The sequence below is a fragment of the Gymnodraco acuticeps genome, unplaced genomic scaffold (assembly GCF_902827175.1).
Source record: "Gymnodraco acuticeps unplaced genomic scaffold, fGymAcu1.1, whole genome shotgun sequence".
NCBI classification, from domain to species: domain Eukaryota; kingdom Metazoa; phylum Chordata; class Actinopteri; order Perciformes; family Bathydraconidae; genus Gymnodraco; species Gymnodraco acuticeps.
This window is the reverse complement of record NW_022992265.1, coordinates 2,448,045-2,468,858: the sequence shown is the minus strand read 5'-3', so window position 1 is coordinate 2,468,858 and position 20,814 is coordinate 2,448,045. Positions and strand designations below refer to the sequence as shown.

At 42.1% G+C, this 20,814-nt stretch overlaps 1 protein-coding gene across 9 annotated transcripts in view; it reads right to left on the bottom strand.

The window, feature by feature from the left end:
* The window catches only part of stard13b (StAR-related lipid transfer (START) domain containing 13b), a 68,786-nt gene that overhangs the window by 4,687 nt on the left and 43,285 nt on the right, over window positions 1-20,814 (bottom strand). For 4 of the 9 annotated variants that reach the window (XM_034207134.1, XM_034207133.1, XM_034207135.1 and 1 more), the window contains 4 exons: window positions 5,839-5,910; window positions 4,607-4,688; window positions 2,385-2,448; window positions 50-1,404 (listed from right to left, as the gene is read on the bottom strand). In XM_034207134.1, the coding sequence (XP_034063025.1) occupies window positions 50-1,404; window positions 2,385-2,448; window positions 4,607-4,688; window positions 5,839-5,910 (1,573 nt within the window). Of the gene's footprint in view, window positions 1-49; window positions 1,405-2,384; window positions 2,449-4,606; window positions 4,689-5,838; window positions 5,911-7,107; window positions 7,368-7,439; window positions 8,462-8,509; window positions 8,822-19,405; window positions 19,849-20,814 lie in introns of those variants that run through there. The other 5 variants (XM_034207136.1, XM_034207139.1, XM_034207138.1 and 2 more) reach the window with 5 other exon arrangements.

Here is a 20,814-nt window from a genome sequence, read left to right as displayed (position 1 = left end):
CTTAGTATTGTTTCAAATATTTCAATACTGTTAACACCATTAGTCTTACCGATTAGGTCTTGTGAGTGAAGCCCCTACTCCTGAGTCCCTCCTCTCCCTGAGGACAGTTGATTCGGTTTCAGCAAGTGATACTCTGTCTCTGTCACCGTAACTAGGTGTAGTCTGGCTTTCTGCGACTGAATTTCCCTCAAAGTCCAATGTGATCTGACTGGAGGACTGTTGACCTGCTTCATGTTCCTTCTTGCTGTCCGCCTGTGACAGTCCTTCTCCCACAGGCAACACATTTTTGGACCAGTGGTCCACTATCTGCTGTAGACCGTTGACGTGCAGCAAGATGTCGTCTAGATGAGGAAACAGGTCTTCCTTCTCCAGGTCTATCAGGTCTCCAGTGCTGGCGTACAGATGTGAGCCAGGAACATTATCATACACACTGATGCGGCTGCCTCTGGAGCAGCACTGTGTGACAGGTCTGGATTCCTTCCTGCATGAGATCAGTGGGGAGTCCAGGTGCATGCTGCCTCTGTGCCAGTTGATAGACGCCCCATTGGTTGGGGACAGGCTCTCTATGGACAGTGCTTTGGGGAAGGTACCTGGCTTGTGGTCTTTGGGAATGTGGACAACCAGGTCCTCATAAGAGCAGAACTCATTCCTGCGGTTTTGTTCAGCAACTTTATTCACTTGGGTGCCTGAGAAGATGTCTAAGTCCTCTAAATACATGCCACTCCGCTTGTGGTCAGCCCGGTGAGGTTTACGCTCTTTTAGGCTGGGTGTGCTGACAGCGCTGCCACTAGAGTGGCTGCTACCCTCACTACTGGACTGGGACGGCTGAACTTTGTTGGGCGGTAATTCTGGAGCTTCAGCATGTCCATTAATGATCTCGACACACTGCAGGGTCTTCAGTGCCTGGGCCTCCTGCTGCAGCACCGGAGAGCCGATTACCAATGACTTACGACCCCTTCCCAGTGTTCCTTTGGATCGCAGTGTCTCCATGCGCTTCAAGAAGTCTTTGGCACGGGTGTGGCTTATCTTGCCATGCTTATTAGGTAGTGAGCCGTAGTGGGCAATTTCTTTGGGGATGTGAGGCATTGTGAGAGAAGTAGAGTCTGGCATTGCTGCAGAATCGGAGCCGGTGCGGTTGGAGCAGTCAGAGTCCTCTGTGCTGAGGCCTCTGTGGCCGCTGCCACCGCTGCTCTCACTGTGCAGGGAGGAAATCTCTGGCTCGCTGAGGTCAGTCAGAACACTCTCGCTGCTGGTGGTGGTTCTCAGAGGCAGGCCGTCGCTGGAGGGCTGACCTTCTCCCAGCAGACAATCAGTGTCCTGTAGCCTGGACCAACGCCGGCTGCTCCACTCAAAGGTCCATTTGTCACTGATAGCAAACAGGTCTTCTTCATCAGAGTCTTCACTCTGAGGAGAGACATAGCATTAATTACTCTGACCTACATGATTTAATTTGGTATTTTACACTTCTTTGTAGTTGTGTTTCTTTTTAGGTAGTTACCCAATTAAATAAAAACAAAAACAAATGAATTAAAGAGAACATGCGCACAAAATAATTAAAATAATATTAACTTGTATTTTTTAACACTTTTAAAAAGGGTTAAGGTTGAGTATGAATGTATTGTTCACAACATCAGCTGACTACAGTATGCAAGGTAATGAATAATGTATACAGTGAAACATAACACAGATCATCTGATCCACAATGAACAGCTAAATAGGAAATGCAGGAAATGGCTGGAGGATGTATCTGCTATGAAGTAATAACATTATACAATCAACCAACAGTGATAAAGCACCAGACAAATGATTCCCTTTACTTAAAGACTTTTCCATTAATAGACCAAGGCAAGAAAAATATCATTAATATATGCCAGCAGGCTGCAATCCAAAGTGGGGAGAGATACAAATCCCTCTCAAAAGGTATGAACACAACAATGGTACAATCTCGAATATCAGTGTTGGAGGAAAAGCTGAAACCAGATTCCATTTGTGTGGTGAAGTATATTCATAACTTAAGAAAAAACAATTTTGTTATGAAGGCATTGGAATTTGTATTCTATTTCTTACAAATTTGACATGACAATTGTGATATTTGAGTCAAGGAAAAAAGCTTTCCAAGGTGTAAAAAAACCCTCAGAGGTGAACACACACACACACACACACACACACACACACACACACACACACACACACACACACACACACACACACACACACACACACACACACACACACACACACACACACACACACACACACACACACACACACACACACACACACACACACACACACACACTTCATATAACAATCCACCTTAAAAGCAATAGACTACAGAAGCATCCTTTTGATGAAAAAGCGTGAAATGTAGAATCCACACTTACTTTCTTCTTAGGAAGGTTCACGTCAAGTTTCATAGAAGCACACTTGTTCAAGGTGTTGAGTCGCCTGAAAGAAATAATTAGAAATGTTATAAACACAGAACCTTTTAAAGTGATAAAGTGCTTTACATTATTAAAACAAGAGCAAAAAACTTTAACCTGGAAATGAAATACACAAAAGTGTATTGTAAAAGTAATGAGTAACGTTTTAAAATAAACTCTAAAACCCACTAGTAACCGGTAAACAGGACTGGTGTGTTCTTGTCTTTTAGTGTTCCTTAAATGCTGGGCATCTGCACTTTGTACAAGCTTAAAAATGGCCCAATGATGAAAACAGTTCTGGACCAACAAGAGAAAAACCTAGAATAGCTTCCTAATGACCACGTCAGAAATAAATCCCATTCTATTTGCTATTTATATCTTAACCAGATCAGCGGCAGGTCTGGATGTACAGACAGACTCAGAGGGAAATTCAGTTAGTCAGTGCCTGAATATCCTTAACCTAATGAACACCGGTAATTGACGGTTGCTCTGTTATCTCTCTCAGCATTGGATCTAAGTGATTGTGGCTTCAAAGGTGGTGTGCTGTAGTTCAGAAGGATGAATTTGAGGCAAACCAATGAATTAGTGAGATTTATGTTTCAATCACAGCCCTGCACCTGCACCAGTCTTTAATAACATTTTGCAGTCGACTCGTTTTTGGGGGGAATTACGAGGGGTTACTACATCAATCGTGTTTCACACAAGCTAAACAAAACTGCAGTCTGTAATAGCTTTCTGCTGCGTTAAAAAACAATAACATTGCATATTTGCCTTAAATGCAGATGCCCTAAACTTGGTTGTCAGAGAAGCAATGAAATGTTTTCGATATTTGGATAAAAACATACAGTCTACGTCTTGGAGCATATTCTTTGTGGTTAGAGGTTTTGTGGGTGTACAAACTGGGATATATAATGTAATATCTAAAAACGCTACAGGACCAATAATAGAACAGGGGGGAAAGATGACGGCATGACGGAGTACAATTAGCTCACTGTGCCTTGGCTTTAAACCAAAAGGAACTCCTTTGTGGTATGATAATCACAAGCTCCATATATTACTATCTACAACACAGATTGACAGTATTGTTCTGAGACAGTAAATGACCTCAGATGGAGGCCTTAACTATACCCTCGTGCTGCAGACGACAGGGGTTAGCCAAACACGAAGTTCTCATGATTGTTACCGGAGATAGTGGGACCCAGCTGAAGAGAGGATTTTTAAGTTGGGGCCCCTTTATTCCAAGGGCCTAAAGAGCTTTGAATGTGGTGGCTAAAATGGGAGGCTGCTTAGCCAGGGATCAGAGAGAGCACTCACATACATGAAATATCTATCAGTTTCCATTCAGACACCCATAAGGTATTTATTTTTGAACACTAGACTTTGGTGTCGTAACTGACAACAAAGCCATCCTTATGTTACCATAGAGATGCTCGGAAGTCATGGGCAAAATCACATTGGAGGTGGAACTGTTTCCAATTGTCTCCAATTTATCCCGTGGCTAGTTTGGAATTTAGATGGGATGCTTTAGGGTTGTTTAGAGTCACAGTATATTGAGCTGTGTGAGGCATGCCTCATGCTCCCCCCCCTCCCTCGCTCTTGGGATGGTTGCTATGGTTACTATGGTAACTGAAGTGCTGTTTTCATCTCGATTTAAAAAACTACATGAGCCATCTTGTCCTTCAAGGGAAAGATGTGAAGCCACCAGTTGTAGGCTAAGTGCAGTTCTTTTATAGGTGTGAAAAATATGCATAGTCTTATTATTAGTGAATCTCAAAATCTTAAAGAAAAGAAAGTTCCTCCAAATTCTGTTAGTTCAGTTAATGAGTTTATTAAATCAATATCAGGCTTACCATTTAGTTTCGACACACTTGTTTTTTGGGTTATTACTAGACTAGAGAATATCTAGACACTAGTCTACGTTTTAGCCACATCTGAATGAGTCTTAATTAACAGTTAGGCACTCCAGATGCCTAAATGTTTACACAAAACCACTGACATGGATTTCCATATCAAATCAAATCAAGTTTTATTTATATAGCACATTTTTAAACGATTTTTGGTCGAGCCAAAGTGCTGTACACTATATATATATATCTCAGTTTCCCTACGGCAAGGAAATTATTTGTAGCATTGACTCATGTATGAGCCACCGTCTTCTCAGTGTGAGTCAAACGTGTCGTTACCTGCACAGAGGTTCCACGAGATCTTTGTCCAGAAAGTCATGATCTCTTTTCACAGGGGTTATGTCAATGGGGAATTGGGAATCTGAAGAAAAAGAAGCATAACAATTGTCAGAGCTGACATTTGATTTGGTTTTTCAGTAGTTCTCCTACAGACAGTGTCCACAGAATTAATGAATAAAAAGATGTGGAAACCACATTCTTTCCAGAAGCACATTGAAGGCTGGGAGACCATCAAACTTTTGTATGTGATGCTAATGAGAAAAGACAGAATTTGCTCAGATAACAGCGCTCGGGCTTGTGCAGGCATTACGTCTTCCTCTGAGTATGGGCCTCCTCTTACATAACTTAAGAGACTGAATCCAGACCCTCTGAATCTAGCATTCCACAGCATTCATGTGAAGTTGTTAACTTTTTATGAAAAGCAGAAGCAGCAGCGAATGCTTAGACCTCAACAAGGCTTTGCCTGTTCTTTAGGGGGGCAGACATTCACATATACTGTAGGCTTTGAAACGCTAATACGTCCTGATAACAGATTTCCCCATAATGAAGTTTCCTAATACATGATCCCAATCATCAGGAATGAAGCTCATGTTTTCTGCTTTTCAGTCTTTTATCATTCATTATCAGCGAACATTGCTTGAGCTACAGTATGTTATCACTACCAACAAACCGTCAGCAAACAAATATATAGCCCCTAAGCACATGAAAAGTCTGACCTTGACAAAGATCTGAGGGAGGAAAGCTATTTTAAGCTCAGACAAAACCAATTTATTGCCATGACTTCAGTATTTAAGCACAGAAGACATGTTTATGTTGTAGCCTGGAAAAGATTAGACAGCCAATATTCGCCTGTGTTCTGGTGTCTGGGGATCTGACTGGAGCCCTAGCTCCGAGGCATCCTGAGGACAGTTGATAAAAAAGGCTCAGTATGCAGCCCATGAAAACATAGCTTTGTGAACTGTGTTGGAAACTAGGGTGACAAACCAGATGGCAGTGTACCATTATTCAGTCATCCTTTTAAAAAGCTCCCATTCAAGCTCGAATAGTGTTTTGTCTGATATAAAACAGATATAAATAAAGCTGCAATAAAACAAAGAAAGATGTTTTTGGTTTATTACAGAGACCTTTTTATTGGTGTGCTAGTTCATTAATCTCTATCTTTTTACCAAACAACACCCCGCCACCTTTGTGATGAATGCGTGTGGTGGGAGTGCCCTGAGTGCTTTTATTACCTTCAAAGAGCTGAGCATACTGGGGAAATCCTGCCGCACGCAGCCAGTCACACGCCTCTTTCGCCTCGATTTCTGAAACACAAGAAAATGTATGTGTTAATACAAGGATAAAAAAGTGAAACCCAACCACATTAGGCAATTTCCATTTTAACAAAAAACATTGGAGCATTAACCAAAGCAGTACAAGAAAGCCTCTGCACCTGGAATCCTACAAACACAGACTTGGGATGGACAGATCTGAATTCTCTAACTGGACCCCCCCCCCCCCCCCCAACCCCATCTGATTTTCCTGAGATAGCACGGATGAGATGACGACCAGTCAGTCAGAGAGGATGTTTCCAAGCTCACTCACATGAAGAAACATGGGAACTTCCGTCTACAGACCATTTACTATTAAAGCAATGTGAACGATACAACAAGATATTGAAACCTTTAAGGGGTATAATACGTAATGAAACAGCGACATCACAACACAGCGCTAGAAACAAAACCATATTCAAAAATGCATGTTTAAAAGGAGGAAAGTAATTTTGACACAACAATACAATTAAAGAAATATAACAACTGGATATCAGGTTTAAATGTATTTTGAGTTGTTTTTTTCCTTTTTAGTCTAAGCAAGATATCGCGTTGACTTTCTGGCAAACAAAGCTCCGATCGGTCAGTCTCTGACCTACAGATTCGTCTGCAGGCTTCAGAGCCGCCGATGACAAGCAGAGGAAACAGACCGTTTGGCACCTTTCCATTAATGCTAATAAAGACGGGTGCCATTTATCGTCTCTGTGAGACATGAAGTCTGACACACTGGTGCTACAGTACACAATCTGCTTCACTTTAAGAAACAACATATATAATTATGTTTCATAAACAGCAACAGCAAGAAAGAAATACAAAACGAAGGAAGAAGCAAACGTTCACATTCTCCCAAATGTACTTTAAAAATTATATCTGGAGAGGGTTTCCCATTACTGACAAAAGAAGGTGTAAATAAATATATTTTGCTTTCCACATTTCTCTACAATAATAAAAGAGATAGTAACCCCTGTCTTTTTTTACTTAGTCGTGATGTTCTAAACAATAAATGAATGAGTTGGAAAATACACTGATATTTAATTTGATGATAAAATAAGATCTTGCTCTGTACAAAAACTAAATCTGAAAACAGGCAAGAGGGGATACATAGACAAGCAATTATTTCCATCAGCATAAATCAATAAATGTAAAAAATAAAATGCAGAGGCATTAAATGCAACGTTAAAAAGCTCCTACCAGTTCCAGTAGTTCTTTAAAAGTCCACAAAGTTTATAATGTTCCCGTTTCACACACACACCTGTGTTTACGTTTCTTTTTTTTAAAGAGAATCCACAAAAACATCCCGTCCAAGGAAAGCTTCTTCAAGCTGCATCTCTAGATAACAAACTGCTCTCCCATCACACATCTGAGGTCTCAGTTCCACTCCGTGTCTGTGCCTGTCACACTACAGAAACATGAACCGCGGCCATTCATCACACAATACTGCGTAATTACAGCGACCGTAACCTTTGCAATGAAGATACTGCTATCACCCGTTTTACAAAAACTGTTGAACCAGGCAGACTCACCTGTGCTGCTTCACATCTGTGTCCCAGAGAAATCAATGAAAAGTGACTTTGGTCTTCACCAGCAACTGAATAAATATTAACAGTTCCCTGTGTCCTTGGATTACAGAAAAGGTCCACTGTTTACCCCGTTATCCAGCAGTTAAGTAAACATGTGTAGGCAGCCAGGAGCCACTCTGCTCTGTTCCCACCTGTATCACCAGAAGCAACTATGCTTCCCTCCCAGGTGGATGATATCGGGCCTGTGTTTTTCATCTGCAGCCCACAGTGAGGGCGCTGCCAGGTCCTCTTGTGTCCCACAGCCTCAGGTTGGACCACTAGAAGTAACATGATCTGGGAATTCCTCTCTGTTTGGCATTCTGTAACACGATACCGAGACATTCTGTCCTCTCATCCTCTCTCTAAGGAAATCTCTTGTGGATAAAAGGCTGGGTGGGCATAATGCCAGAGAATGAGAACTTGTGTTTGCTCTCCACAACACACAGCTTTAAAACTGTGTACAGTATAAAATTACAGTTGCGCAAAGAGGTGAAACCCAGTTTGGCCGTGACACACAATGGCCCACAATGTCAAAGCTGTGTACGACTAAAATATCTGAGGCAAGGGCAACTCCTTCTTTTAGAATTCACTTTATGTTATGTTCACTATCAAGAACAACATTGGTTATGTAATTCATTGCCGAGATATGACATGTTGCAAAGTGCCGCAGGAAAAGATATGGCACACTTGGATAGTGCTCGGGCTGGGCAATGCCAGAATTCTGACAGCTTTAAAGGCTTGTTCACATTCCACTCTTTCACAAAATATTTAACAACAATATCGGTAAAACTTTCAAGGATTTGATATGCTTTGTTGTTGTTTTGTACTGAATCTGACAGCAATGCTTCATGACAAACAATAATCCTCTTCCTTTAATACTCTTTAGCTAAACAAAACAAATTCAAGATTCATTCTTTTGGGTTTAAAACAAGCCATCATCCCTGAAGCAAAGGTCTTAATATGTCTACTCTCTAAAATCCTTCAATCAGCCTACACTATGGTTAATTTCCGGTAACTAATTATTGTGTACTTACGGGATATTTTCATGATACAGCCAGAGCGCTTCCTATATCCTTCAAAACTTACGAGTGTCTCTCAACATGTCAGAGCATCTTCATTCCCACGCTGAGCCACATTCCTGCTCTCTCTCTGAACACAGCTTGCAGTTTGAACTCAGATCCACGGCTCCTTCTTTCCCCTTTCTCCTTCTATCCACCCCCAACGACCATGTGCCTGTCCCAACACTAAATCTCTCCTTCAATCCACCCCTTTTCTGTGGCAGGCTCCCTAAAGCTCACCCCCTCTCCCTCCTCCTCCAGCTTCGTGTGCCCGACCCTCCTACCCAGCTTTGCCCACGACAACTCTTTTATACCCCACTCAGCACATTTTTGGCAAAGATCTAAGCTTCCTCTGAATATTTGAACTTGTCTGGAGATTCAAGACCCTGTTTTCTTTAAACTTGATAAATACCACTGTTTCCTGATGTCATTTTGGCAAGTTTGAATGATGTCAGCTTTTACAATCTGGAATGGAGGGACATTTCATCCAAGAAATGTCAGCTCTAACGTGGGAAATGTTTAATTAAAAAAAACAAAAAGGGAAGCATGGTTTAGAAAAGTCCAGATGTTGTTTAAGCAGGTCAATGAAATGGAAAAATCGTAGGCAGCTGAACCGGGGGAAACCATGACATAAACTGTCAGCAATCAGCAGCAGTGAATCATTCTCTGGCATTTGGCTCACAAGACTCCGCGCTAACATCATCAGTGATATATTCGTCTGTTACAGACTCTTTGTCTGAGGCTTAATCAATGAGAGAGGAACTGTTTGATCTGTGTCATCTGAGACAGCAACAGCGCTGCTGTGTCACTTGATTCAAAACAAAGAAGTTATTTAAATATATATTTAATAACTTCGCTTATTCTTTATTATTGCATGCCTTTTTTACCTGCTATGCCCCTTTTTGCTGTAACACTATACATTTCCACGTGGGACTAATAAAGGATTCCTGATTCTGATAATGAATTATATAAACTTAGTTCAAATTAATACATTATATTATTGTATTCTATGAGTTTTATTTCTTATGTTAAGCGTCTAAAACGGAATCAAGAAAAAGAAAGTAAGAAAGAAGGATAAAAGCATTCACCCTGCAAAAGACAACGTTTTCCTGATGATCAGCTAAATATATTATAAAAGATTAGATCATAGATCACTTTAAATACCAGGGAATTGCCATGGCGCTATGATTACCCAAGGACACCACTTCCATCCATAATTTCCTATAACGTAAATACTATTCCATATGTAGCCTGGCTCTACTGCGCCCGTCGCTTTGTGACGTTTATGCCATTTCCTGTTGTAAAACACAGCTCCCCTGACCCACTGGGGCCGGGGCTGGGTGCCAGGCTGCAAGCACAGACAGAATGACGCAGGCGGTCCACTTTAGTCACCTTTACAAACCATTTAACAATAAATAAACTCCGAGCTTTAAAAGCACTCTAAAACAAACTGCTTAAAGTACTAACAGAGTAGACCCTTACAAATGTGTCTATCCATTCCTCCCCCACTCTGCACTGCCGCAGAGACATCTACATGAATCAGCCAGACAGGCCAGACAAATATACAAGTCAGAAAACACAGAGTATCAGCGAACACTGGGACGGTTGAGATTGTCTGTATCAAAAACACCTGGAGAAAGAGAGCAAGTGATATGGAAAGAGAAAGAAAAAAAATGTAACAGTGGGTTGGCTGGCGGAGAGGTGTCGTCACGCTGGGAGGCATGGGGGAGAGGCCTCTCTTCCTCTTTATGATGCTAATTGCTTACAGACACCCACTCACAGTGAGCAGTCAGCCTTACTGTAAAAGTAAGACTAGACAGCCAGGGGAAACACACTGCCCCCTCTCCAGTCTGCCCAAAAACCACAGCATCTGATGTCTCATGCCCAAAATAGCCTAACATTTCCTTCTGTCTCACAATTTTTAAATGGGCATAGGGGAGCAAACAGGAAGCACAAATGACTATAGCAGAAATACGGACGTGATGACATGCGTGTGGATAGAGGGGGCATAGGAGATCTCTATGTGTGAGAGTTCAGGTCCTCTGAAGGGAATGCTGGCAATGCACAAGGTGGATTACTACCACAGTGCCCCTTGTTAATCTAATGTCGAGGGAATAAAGCCTGGCTGATTTCAAGAGTATTTTTTAATAAGCTCTGTGTTTCCCTCAGACTCCAACATCCTCGGCACAATATGCCACAATCATCAGCGTAACAGGAGGTGCCACCCGCTCACATCAAAACACGTCTTCACTTTACAGCTACTCATCCACGGCAAGGTGTTGAGACAAAGGACAATAGCCAAATCTAAGAGATTTATCTACAAAGGTGAGTAACAAGACAGCCTTTGTGGAAGTCACTTTATTTTTTGACGCGGTGATTGGCACATGAGTATTAGAAGTAATTACAGAGCGCCGGTGTTGAATCAGCCACGGACTTCCAGCCCCCTCATTTGATCCCATGGGGCACACAAGGGACCTGTTATCCTGTAGCCGACATGGGACGCAGGTTTAAAATGACCGACACAAGGCTACGTTGCTAAGACACCCAAGCAAAACTTCCTCAAATACAAATGAGCTAGCAAATCCTGGGTCTGCTTATGCCCTGTGGTCCACAGAGACCTGTGGAGAGATCTTTTCAGTGGACCACAGGTCTCCAGTAACTAGTGTCTAAACAAAGCAGATATCCATGCCTCCTGCAGGCCGGGGACTTGAGGACAAACGCAGTGCCAGCCCAGGAAAAGCCAGTGCCAGGGAGGCATTAGCATTCTGAACCTGCGTAAGTCAGGGTTTCACAGACATCAAGGATTCATTAAAGAACCTCTTCATACATCAGCCCTTTTAATTATAGAGCTTATCATATACGTTTTTGCTCATTTGTTAATAGGCTGATTGCAGATACATTCAATTTAAAATACAGTCTGCTTTAAGAATCTTCATATGTTTTATTCACTCCACTGGTGAAAAGCTGTCTGTCCACCTTTCACTTCACAGTAGTAGACACACACTCACAGCACGAACTTATTGATTCTGAGTGTAAATAAAAAGACCACGTGAGCTGCTGTTGTTGACCATTGCCAAAGCCTGCCGGGTCAAAAGTCATCTGAGCTGTGTTTTTCTCTTGAGGTCCTGTATTGAATTTAAACAAGAGCAGCACAGCTGTGGTAACACTCTCCTTCACCTCTGAAGGACACCCAGAGAGAGGCTTCTCTCATCTTTAGGGGTAACAACCCGTCAACTCTCTCTCTTTCTCAGTCTGTCTGTCTCTCTTTTTGTCTCTCTCTTGAGTCTGCAAATACGAGGCACAGCTCTTTCAGCCTTTACATTCTGATAATGAACAGTGGCAACACTTAAATACATTTATTTGCCTTTTTCCTGAGAAGTATCAGTTACCAGTGGACTCATAATAAAAGCCGAAGCTGATTTATTACATTCACACAATCCTGCCCGAGAACACAACATCAAGATGGATCACTGCTTGAAGGAGGGTTATATACTTAAAACCATGGGGGGTGAGCATCATGTTGTAAACATTTTGAAACTATGGAAAATCACTTCAAGTAGACAGCAAAAGCAGACATGTATGTGTTCAAAGTCACCAAACAACAGCCTGGGAGAGAAATTGGAGAGATTACCAGAGAGTCACTGCCTCTTCCAACCACAAATAGCCTGTCAGCGAAGGATTTACAAATGATCCCAGACCCAAACTGCAAAATGATAGCCCACTAGATCTGGTTGGGTGTCACAGAAGACAAACAATGGGCTGTGTGCTGTGTGGTATCTGAACAAGTTAAGGATTCAAAGTTCAAGCACTCTTTTATCCGTCTCGCTGTAGCGTCTCACATTCACCCAGTTTTGAGAAAATGTTCTTACAACCACATGTTGATTCCTCAGGGTCGCTCAGTAAACAGCAACATGCGACGAAAGTGTTGAGTGTACTTCAGCTTCACAGACAGGTGTTCTTCTTCTTCCCCCTTTTATCACACTACGGGACACTAGACACATGATTTCCAACAGAAACTCCAAGAAGGTCCTTTTACTAGGTAAGGGGCCTCTGACCCCACACCTCAAGGAAGGAGGAGACATTTCCAGATCCCCAAATACCTACGCTTTACTACCAGCAATAGCTGAACTAGGCAGAAATCTATCCGGAGAGCTTTCTGTGAAATACATAGGGTACTAAAGTGACTTCCAATCCAAAGGCACAATGCAAAAGCTAAACACTTCCAGACACTGGAGTGCAGCCATGTTCCCACGCATGTTTAAGTGTTTTGAGAACCAACTTGGAGGCCTGTATGAAGGATTTGCTTTCTTTGGTGATAAAAACATCAACTTTGGCTTTTGGAGATTTCCTTTTTCATTTCATCCAGGCATACCTCCCTGAAACCTGGGCTTTTCCTTCAACCCATTGTTGATCTTTGCAGAGTGATCATTGTGCTATAGTTGGTCAGTTGGGGTTATTCAGTCTATTACCAGATAGAGAGACAACAGCACTGGAAGACTAATGCAGGCTTGTCAGTGATAACACACATCAAGGGCGAGCTATATCTAGTATGATATTCTACAGCTTTCTTGTCTCAGAAATGGTCATCTTAGCCATTCTTATCTCTGTTGTTTTTGGTCCACTTTCAAAAAAAAAATTCTGCTCAGAATTATTAATAGTATAACCAATCTTTCAGTGAAGCATATAAGCAGTAAGATGTAACAGATAGCTTCTGTATCTGTGGGCATCTGTGCTCCCCTTTGCACATGTAAGACTTCAAAATGGGGAAGTCAAACACTGGGCCTGCCTGACTTTTCCCCAGCTTCTCTTTCTATCCCCTTGAAGCTCCCCACTTCCCTCTTTTCCCTCCTTCCCTTTCTGCTTTTCTGTCTTTTCCCCCTCTCAGCTAGACTCTGTTCTGAGCTTTTAGTTGTCTCCCTTCCTGGTCCCTGCATGCAGCTCCTCCTACAGTGTCCCATCTTTCAGTTAACTGTATCTCCTGACAAGATAAACCTCTGGTTCTTAGTGGTGTGTGTGTTTCTGTGCATCCTGATTTGAAGTCCATACATGTCTTGTTGTATGTACAGTAGACTGCATGCCTTGCCATGTCATGCTGTTTTCCCACTCTTAATATATGGTTGTGTGGCTGTAATTCTTCCGTCCCTTTGATAGCTTATATAAACACTGTAATTTGGTTTTTCTGTGAGCGCCATATAACACAACTAAAAGGAGATGACTATGAATTACTGACAAACATTCAGCCAGCTAACCTAAAATCTTGACTCTTACATGGAAAAAGCGGGCTGGAAAGTTATCAACACATGTTCTGTAGGTCCTGGCACCCAAACAAACAAAATGACGCTAATAACAGATGCAAATAAGTAAAAATAAACTGTCAACTAACAAATGAGGTTACATGTATGACCCTGGCTCTGTGAAGAACAGGACAGGGACGAGGAAAAGGAAACGCTCCAAAGACCACCTCCCTCTCAGTTGAACTGGATCCCAGGGGGGACTACGTAGGCTTCCCTCCTTCCTTGGGAATAGCCTCAGAAGAGTCAGAGGGTAGAAAGAGGGCCAATGTCAGAACAAGGGCCCCTACCGTGAGAAAGCCCTCTCAGGACCTCCACCATAAAAGCATGGAGCCATCTCTGGGGACGCTGGTCCTAATTAACGACATCAAAGTGACAAGACTGCCTCAGGAGCTTCGCGGCACTCATAAAACAGAGAGGATGACACTGTTAGCGCGTGTCGTTGTGTATGATGAGCTGCTGCGTACCAAGAATGCTACCCTATGAAAGAGACATATTGTTCGGCTTTATCAGAGCCAGTCTCTCCCTAATGCACAGAGCACTAATAGAAAATGTGGGACTATTTGACATGCGGGCCATCAATGACAGGCTGTGTTCAGACAGTCACTCCCTTGCTGAAAAGCCTATTAAATGAAGAGACAGAGGCTGAATGTGGTCTGCATGCATGCTGCATCCCTCAGTTTTTCCACCTCTTGACATGCAATGTAAATAACTACCACAGGAGGGCAGCCAAGTACTGAATTCTGGCAGATGGGGGGGGTTACTTAACTGTCAGGTCAGACTGTCCATTAGGTGAGGCTTAACCACTAACTAAGGATAATGTGCTTGTAGGTGAAGCCTGAGAAGCAGTCGTTTATTTAATACAAATGAATACCATTAACATCACCTGGCTGTTATCACTATCTTTTGATACCTGTGCAAAACTCGTTTGGATAACAACATACCAAATGTTTTATATATACATACATGCTTCATTATCCCAAGAAAATGTTTTGCAGTGTCATAACTACGAGGTGATTCTTTAGGTGACAACATATTTAGCGTACTTTTGGCTGGATGTAGGTTAATGAGACTTTCCCCCCAGCAATGTTCTCTCAGTGGAATGGAAAGACGTGTGAACAGGGGAGGTTTTCCATTGTGGCTCTGTTAATATGTGACTTTCCGTTCCTGTTACAGTGCAGCCGAGGCATTTCTCAAATCTCTTCTTAGTAAATGATTAGCCATGCACATGTGGCAGCTGTCAGCTACTCTGGCAGTTTGGAACTACTGAGGGAGATTTACAGGAAGGATATGAGCTCAGTCTGCCACCTACAGGCAAACAATTGGAATCTACATAAGAGTTTTGTGAATGTGACCTTTATTTAATAAAGGTTGGTTGGATTGAGTCAGTTGGTTCCTGACCGTTACAACATTCTTTAATCGTTTCCTCATTCTTTATCAGCAGGGCGGGAAAATACCAACGGCTATAAACCAATTGTCAGCGTTCCTTTGACTGCTGCAGGCATAGGAGGTATGAAAACATTTTAAAATAACCCAAACAATTTTTTACAACATAATAGAATCATAATACAGTATCTGCTAAGGTTTATGCAGTTTATACAGGTATCCTCAAGCATTTCAGAATTCAAAAAGATGTTCAACTGCTTTGAAGTGCCACGACAAGCATGGTAGTGCTAAAGGTAGAACACCAGCTAATCACATTGTCAAAATAACTTTTCGCTCCCAGCCAGTATTATTTACTGACCCCTGAAGGTAGCAAACTTAATCTGCATAGAAATCCCCTCCACAGAGAGGTCCGCCATGAATAAAAGATAAACTGACCTTGTGTGTACTAAGTAAACAATGCATATGGCTACATCTTCACTTATCATCAAACCTCCATTTGAATGAAGGAGCAGTTATATTTGCTTCTCACACAGATGATCAAACGTGCCACATGGTGAAGCAGACCTTTGAATAATTAAATGAATAATTCAGTTCCTTTGAGAGAGGAGTATTAAGTGGGAGAGGACAGAGTCTACCCCTTTTCATAGCAGGTTTCCAACAAGTATCCATCTGCTAGTCAGAGGAAGAACAGAGGAAGGAGGGTACAGCTTGTCCTCTTCAAAAATTGAAGTGTTCCCGTCCTCTCTATGCTACGTAGAGAAACATTTTCAAGAGGAGGTACACTATTATCCTGCTTACCTCTTGTAGAGCTTTCTTTTAAATAAATGCCTCTAGAACTGGCAGAAAAGGTTTGTCATTGAACTTCTTTTAACCATGACATAAAACAGTTAGTGCTGATAAGATAAACATTGTCAGTAATGTAAAGTTACTAAAGTAAAGAGTAAACATAAAAAGACACAGTGTGTGCATATTTTCTGTAGAACTGAGCAAATAGCAATATGATTAAAAACATAGCAGCAGGAGAAAACATGTGGCTGATAGCACGATACCCTAACAGACAAAAGCCTTTCAACCATGACAGCCAGACAAAAGGCACGCTTTGTAACTCCAGGACACAGACAGATTAATGATAAGCAGGCAGCTGTCACGCTATAACTTGTGGCATTTGACACAAGACGCACAACATCCTCAACCGGGGCAGAATGCACAAATGGCCTTCCCAGGGCAGAGATCGGAGCCGCTGGCTGTACCAAGGTCAACAAGCCATGAAGAAGGGTCACAGAGGGGTCACACCGGACAGAGCTTCTTGTCTGAAACACAGCAGCTCCTCAACGAGAAAAAGAACCAAACAGCCACAGTCAGCGATGAAGGTTTAGTCACGGTGAAGCTTTCAGCTGCTCAGCGTTTCCACTTTCCACCAGATGAAGTTTACAGGACTTTTCCGTGGCTAAACAGGAACACTTTTAAACCACAGTCCACAAGGAAAACCGCTGGAGCCATCATCTAATGCAATAAATATGTGAGTTCTGAACTATTATGGACAAATGACTATCAGGGGATTCAGTCATACCCTGGCATTTGATCAAATCTGTGTTGAATTAGTCTAATTTTGTATATGAAGCACACCTGATTGTACATCTCACCATTCCGTGATATTGTATACATTGCATCCTCAATATCACAATCCACAGAAGTACGAATAATGAGCCCTAAATAATATACATATATATTATTCATAAAAGTCATATGCACAAGCATTCACTATACACATTTAAGTATTAAAAGGGATTTCGGCATAACATTAAAAACATATTGAAATCCTGAGATTCTTCAGTCTGTTGACTCGATGCAGACAGAGCAGAAAACTTCATAAACACAGTAGCCCTACCAGAGTTATGGGGTATGGAATACTCCTCTAAAATCTGAGAAGTATTTTCAGGAAAGGAGACACATTCCTCCTCAATGAAAACATGCACATTCCCTTGCACAACAATCCCACTGTGCAGCACTCAAACGCCTGTTTCTTACTCCACACAGCTGTGCATTTCTATCCATCAAGTCTCCGAGCAGACGACATGTACTGGTCAGAAAAAAAGGACTTGTTTGGTTCTTTAGCAGTAGGTATATAGTGGACCGGACACAAACACACACATATAGCTCTGGTGGCTTTAAAACGCCATCAAATCCGAAACATGACTAAGACCCCAAAGGCTTCCCTGGAATTTGGGGTGAAACAATACATGAGTAACTGCCCATCACCATGGCCCCCTCTCACTTTCAACCTGCTATGTCAACAGGGCTGTCCAGCTGGAATGCAGGAGCCACTGTGACACATGGAGATCAATCGAGTGCCTCTGCAGACAGTCCCTTAAAATACTACCTTCCCTCGCATTTCAAACATGTGGGCATCACACAAGTAGGCCTAGAGACACTGCTCTCCTGAGAAAAAGGAAGAAAAACTGATGAAGAAGAACATTGCTCAATTAAGGCCAATCAAATGAAACTACTGCAATTACCAAAATTAGGCGAGAAGATTGCTCAAGATTACAAAATTACAGAATTTAAGACAGCCTGTTAAAATAGTTGGACAAGAGGAGTTGTCTCTCTCCCAAGAGTATATTTCATTTTTGTCTTTATCTTCCAAGAAAAAGACACCTTTAAGACAATAATTTAATGTGGTTGCATGAGCTTGGTTTTTAGGTAATGTGGTAAACATTTTCTACATATTTTAAGCTAAACCAGTTGCCTTTAAAAAGGAAGAGAAGGATCAATATTGTATACATTAGGGGGACCTTCACAACTCCGACTGAGATTGAGAAAATGCAGTTAATGTATCTTTTGTCACTTTAACAGCAGTATTAAAACCCAGAAGAAAAGGCCAACCTGTGCCATCTTGAGTGAGTCAAAAGTTAAGTTAGTACATTATACTTAAAAGTATAAAACATGGAAGTATATGCTGTTAAAATTACTTGATCCCAACTTCAAACATGTACATATTTTCTGTCTTTGTCACATATCAACTAAATTGTTGGTTTGCAGACATGTAATCTGAAAACACATGGCAGGCTACATGACTGCACACGCCTGCGAACATCAGATCATGAAGATGTATCTGGAAAACATTCGTTCATACACATGACTCTGGGAAATCTTCACACATCAATCCAACACAAAGCTCTGTGTATCCTTCTCGTCGTCATAATCACAGAAAATGCCTCATGCGCTGCCTCAGCTCTCTGTGGTGATTCAGTAATCCTGCCCACACAAGAGGCTGCATTATCTGACTCATGCTCTCCTGTGACTGAGAGGAGAACTATGCTGTGTGTTTAAATCTGATGGCTGAAGATGATGAGGCTTAATCTGTTATGAAATCTAGCCTCTCTTTGATCCGGTGTCAGTGTGCTCACATCTGCAGGAGGGAGCAGGAGTACTTTGTCCTCTCCATTGTTATGCTGCCCTGCCCCCTCCCCGGACCTTACATCTCCAGGTAAAAGCAAAGGCGAGAGGTTACAGACCTTTGAGAAAGATGAATGGGGGGTCAGGCTGCGCTGTTGCTCTCCTGGCTTCATACAGCAGTCCACAAATGTGTTGAGGGCTTGTTAAACTGTCAGGACTGACATGCATTGATACCTCTTGTTTACAGTTTAGGCTTTCCTCTTGTTATGTAACTGATCCCAGAGGTTATCACCTATCAGTGTTCACTATAATCAGTCAATATTAACTAGTCACCACTCCTGCTCCCTTGAATACATATTGGCTGAAGGTCAAGATTGTCTTTGTCTGCAGAGGCACACACACACACACACACCTACAAACTTACGAAGTTATCACTCTATTTGTCTTTCAAAGAGATTTTGTATTGAAGTGCCCAAGGAAAGAAAGTTACAGATATGAACTGACATTTCACAGACAATCAGCTGATCCCAGACAAACACATTGATGCCCTTGCTCACTTGACACCAGGTTGTCCAGCATTCATACTGTTATATTCATACACATGCGTCATATCTTATTCACTGCATGTTTTGACTACCAGCTCCTCTTACCCCCAGCATTCCTGGAGGTATGACATAGAATGATTATTTTAAACTCTTAATAACTAACAGCTCTCTCTTCAGCCAAGGCTCAAAAACCTGGTTGTTTTCCAACCAAGACCAAGACTGAACTGTCACTCCTTCCCAAACAGCTTTCCTACCTCCAGCGATCTTCTTGAGGAGTTGCTGCCTGGCAATGATCCTGCCCAGCCTGTACCCGGAGCGTCTGTGGTGATGGTCCATTCTCAGGTAGAAATCCTGAGTCTCTGGGGTCATACTCCCAAGACACTCGCTGCCTGTGGACTCTGGGAGCTCCCGAAACATAACTGAAACACTGTACCCCAAACCAGCCCCTGACCACTGGCTGATACACACTCAGCCACACACTCTCCCACTAACAGAAAACTTCACATAGGAGCAAAAAGCCAAAAGTGAGCTGAGAAGGAAAGCACAGCAGAGCCTAGGGGAGGAGTGCCAACACTTCAGTCTATCTCTTCAGGCCATGTGACCACATGGAGGCCAATGGCAAAGCAGCTGTGGGAGTACAGCCCACCTTGCAGAGCTGAATCCAATGTCTGTGTGAATGCTTGTCAACTTCCCCCTGCTCTGGAGGGAAATATAAATACCGTTGGAATGCCTATGAACTGAGAGGAGAGCAGGAGTGGAAGAAAGAGGGGTGTGGGAGGGCTTACAAAAATAGTGTTTTTTGGTGCCGCCCTGCACTAGAACAACTCTTCTGCTGTTGCCGGTCACACAGGTGCCAAGTTTACTGGGCAAGAGTGAGACTGTACCATATTAGAGAAAACTACAGAGGAAAAAAAAAGACAGGGAGAAGTTGTTTTCTTGGTTGGAGAATGCTAATTTCAGCTCCCCCACCCCCACCCCCACCACGTAACCCCTAGCTCCAGCCACAGGAAGGCCTCTCAGCAGGTCTCCTCCAAGTGTCACCTCCTCAGGGGAAAAATACATTTTAGCCTGAATACATATGAGTGACCTATATCCTCTTCACCCAACACAAAAAGAAAGCTCAAGCTCCGGCCACTCATCTGTTCAGTTTTGATGGCTGTTCAATGACAGGCATCAAGGGCCCTTGTGTCACTGTGTCCCTGGTCCCATCATATACTAACACATAGTATTTGGCATATAGCAATGTTTATAATATGTTTTGAGAAGGAAATTCACTCTTAAATGTTGTACTGGCACGAAGTGATATGAGATGTGAGCTTTATCGATCAGACTTCAATTGAAGAAAGTTGAAAAAAACTGGAGGAATTACAAAAGAAATCTGAATAAATGTTTGAATCCTGATTTAAAAATGTACACCATTTGTACTGTTGACATTTATCTCTACAAGGATTGAAGTTTTTATAAGCAGCATTGTAAAATGGGAATGTGAACCTGAAGAGCTGATCTTAAGGGTCTCCAGGTTTATTTTTTTATTGTATGAACACACTGTGTTACAACACTGCATTAACATTGTCAACATATTTCCTGTGTTTAAGAATTTTAAGATTCATGTTCTCATCTATTATTCAATTAATTGTACTACTGTTTTAGGTTGTTGGCGTGG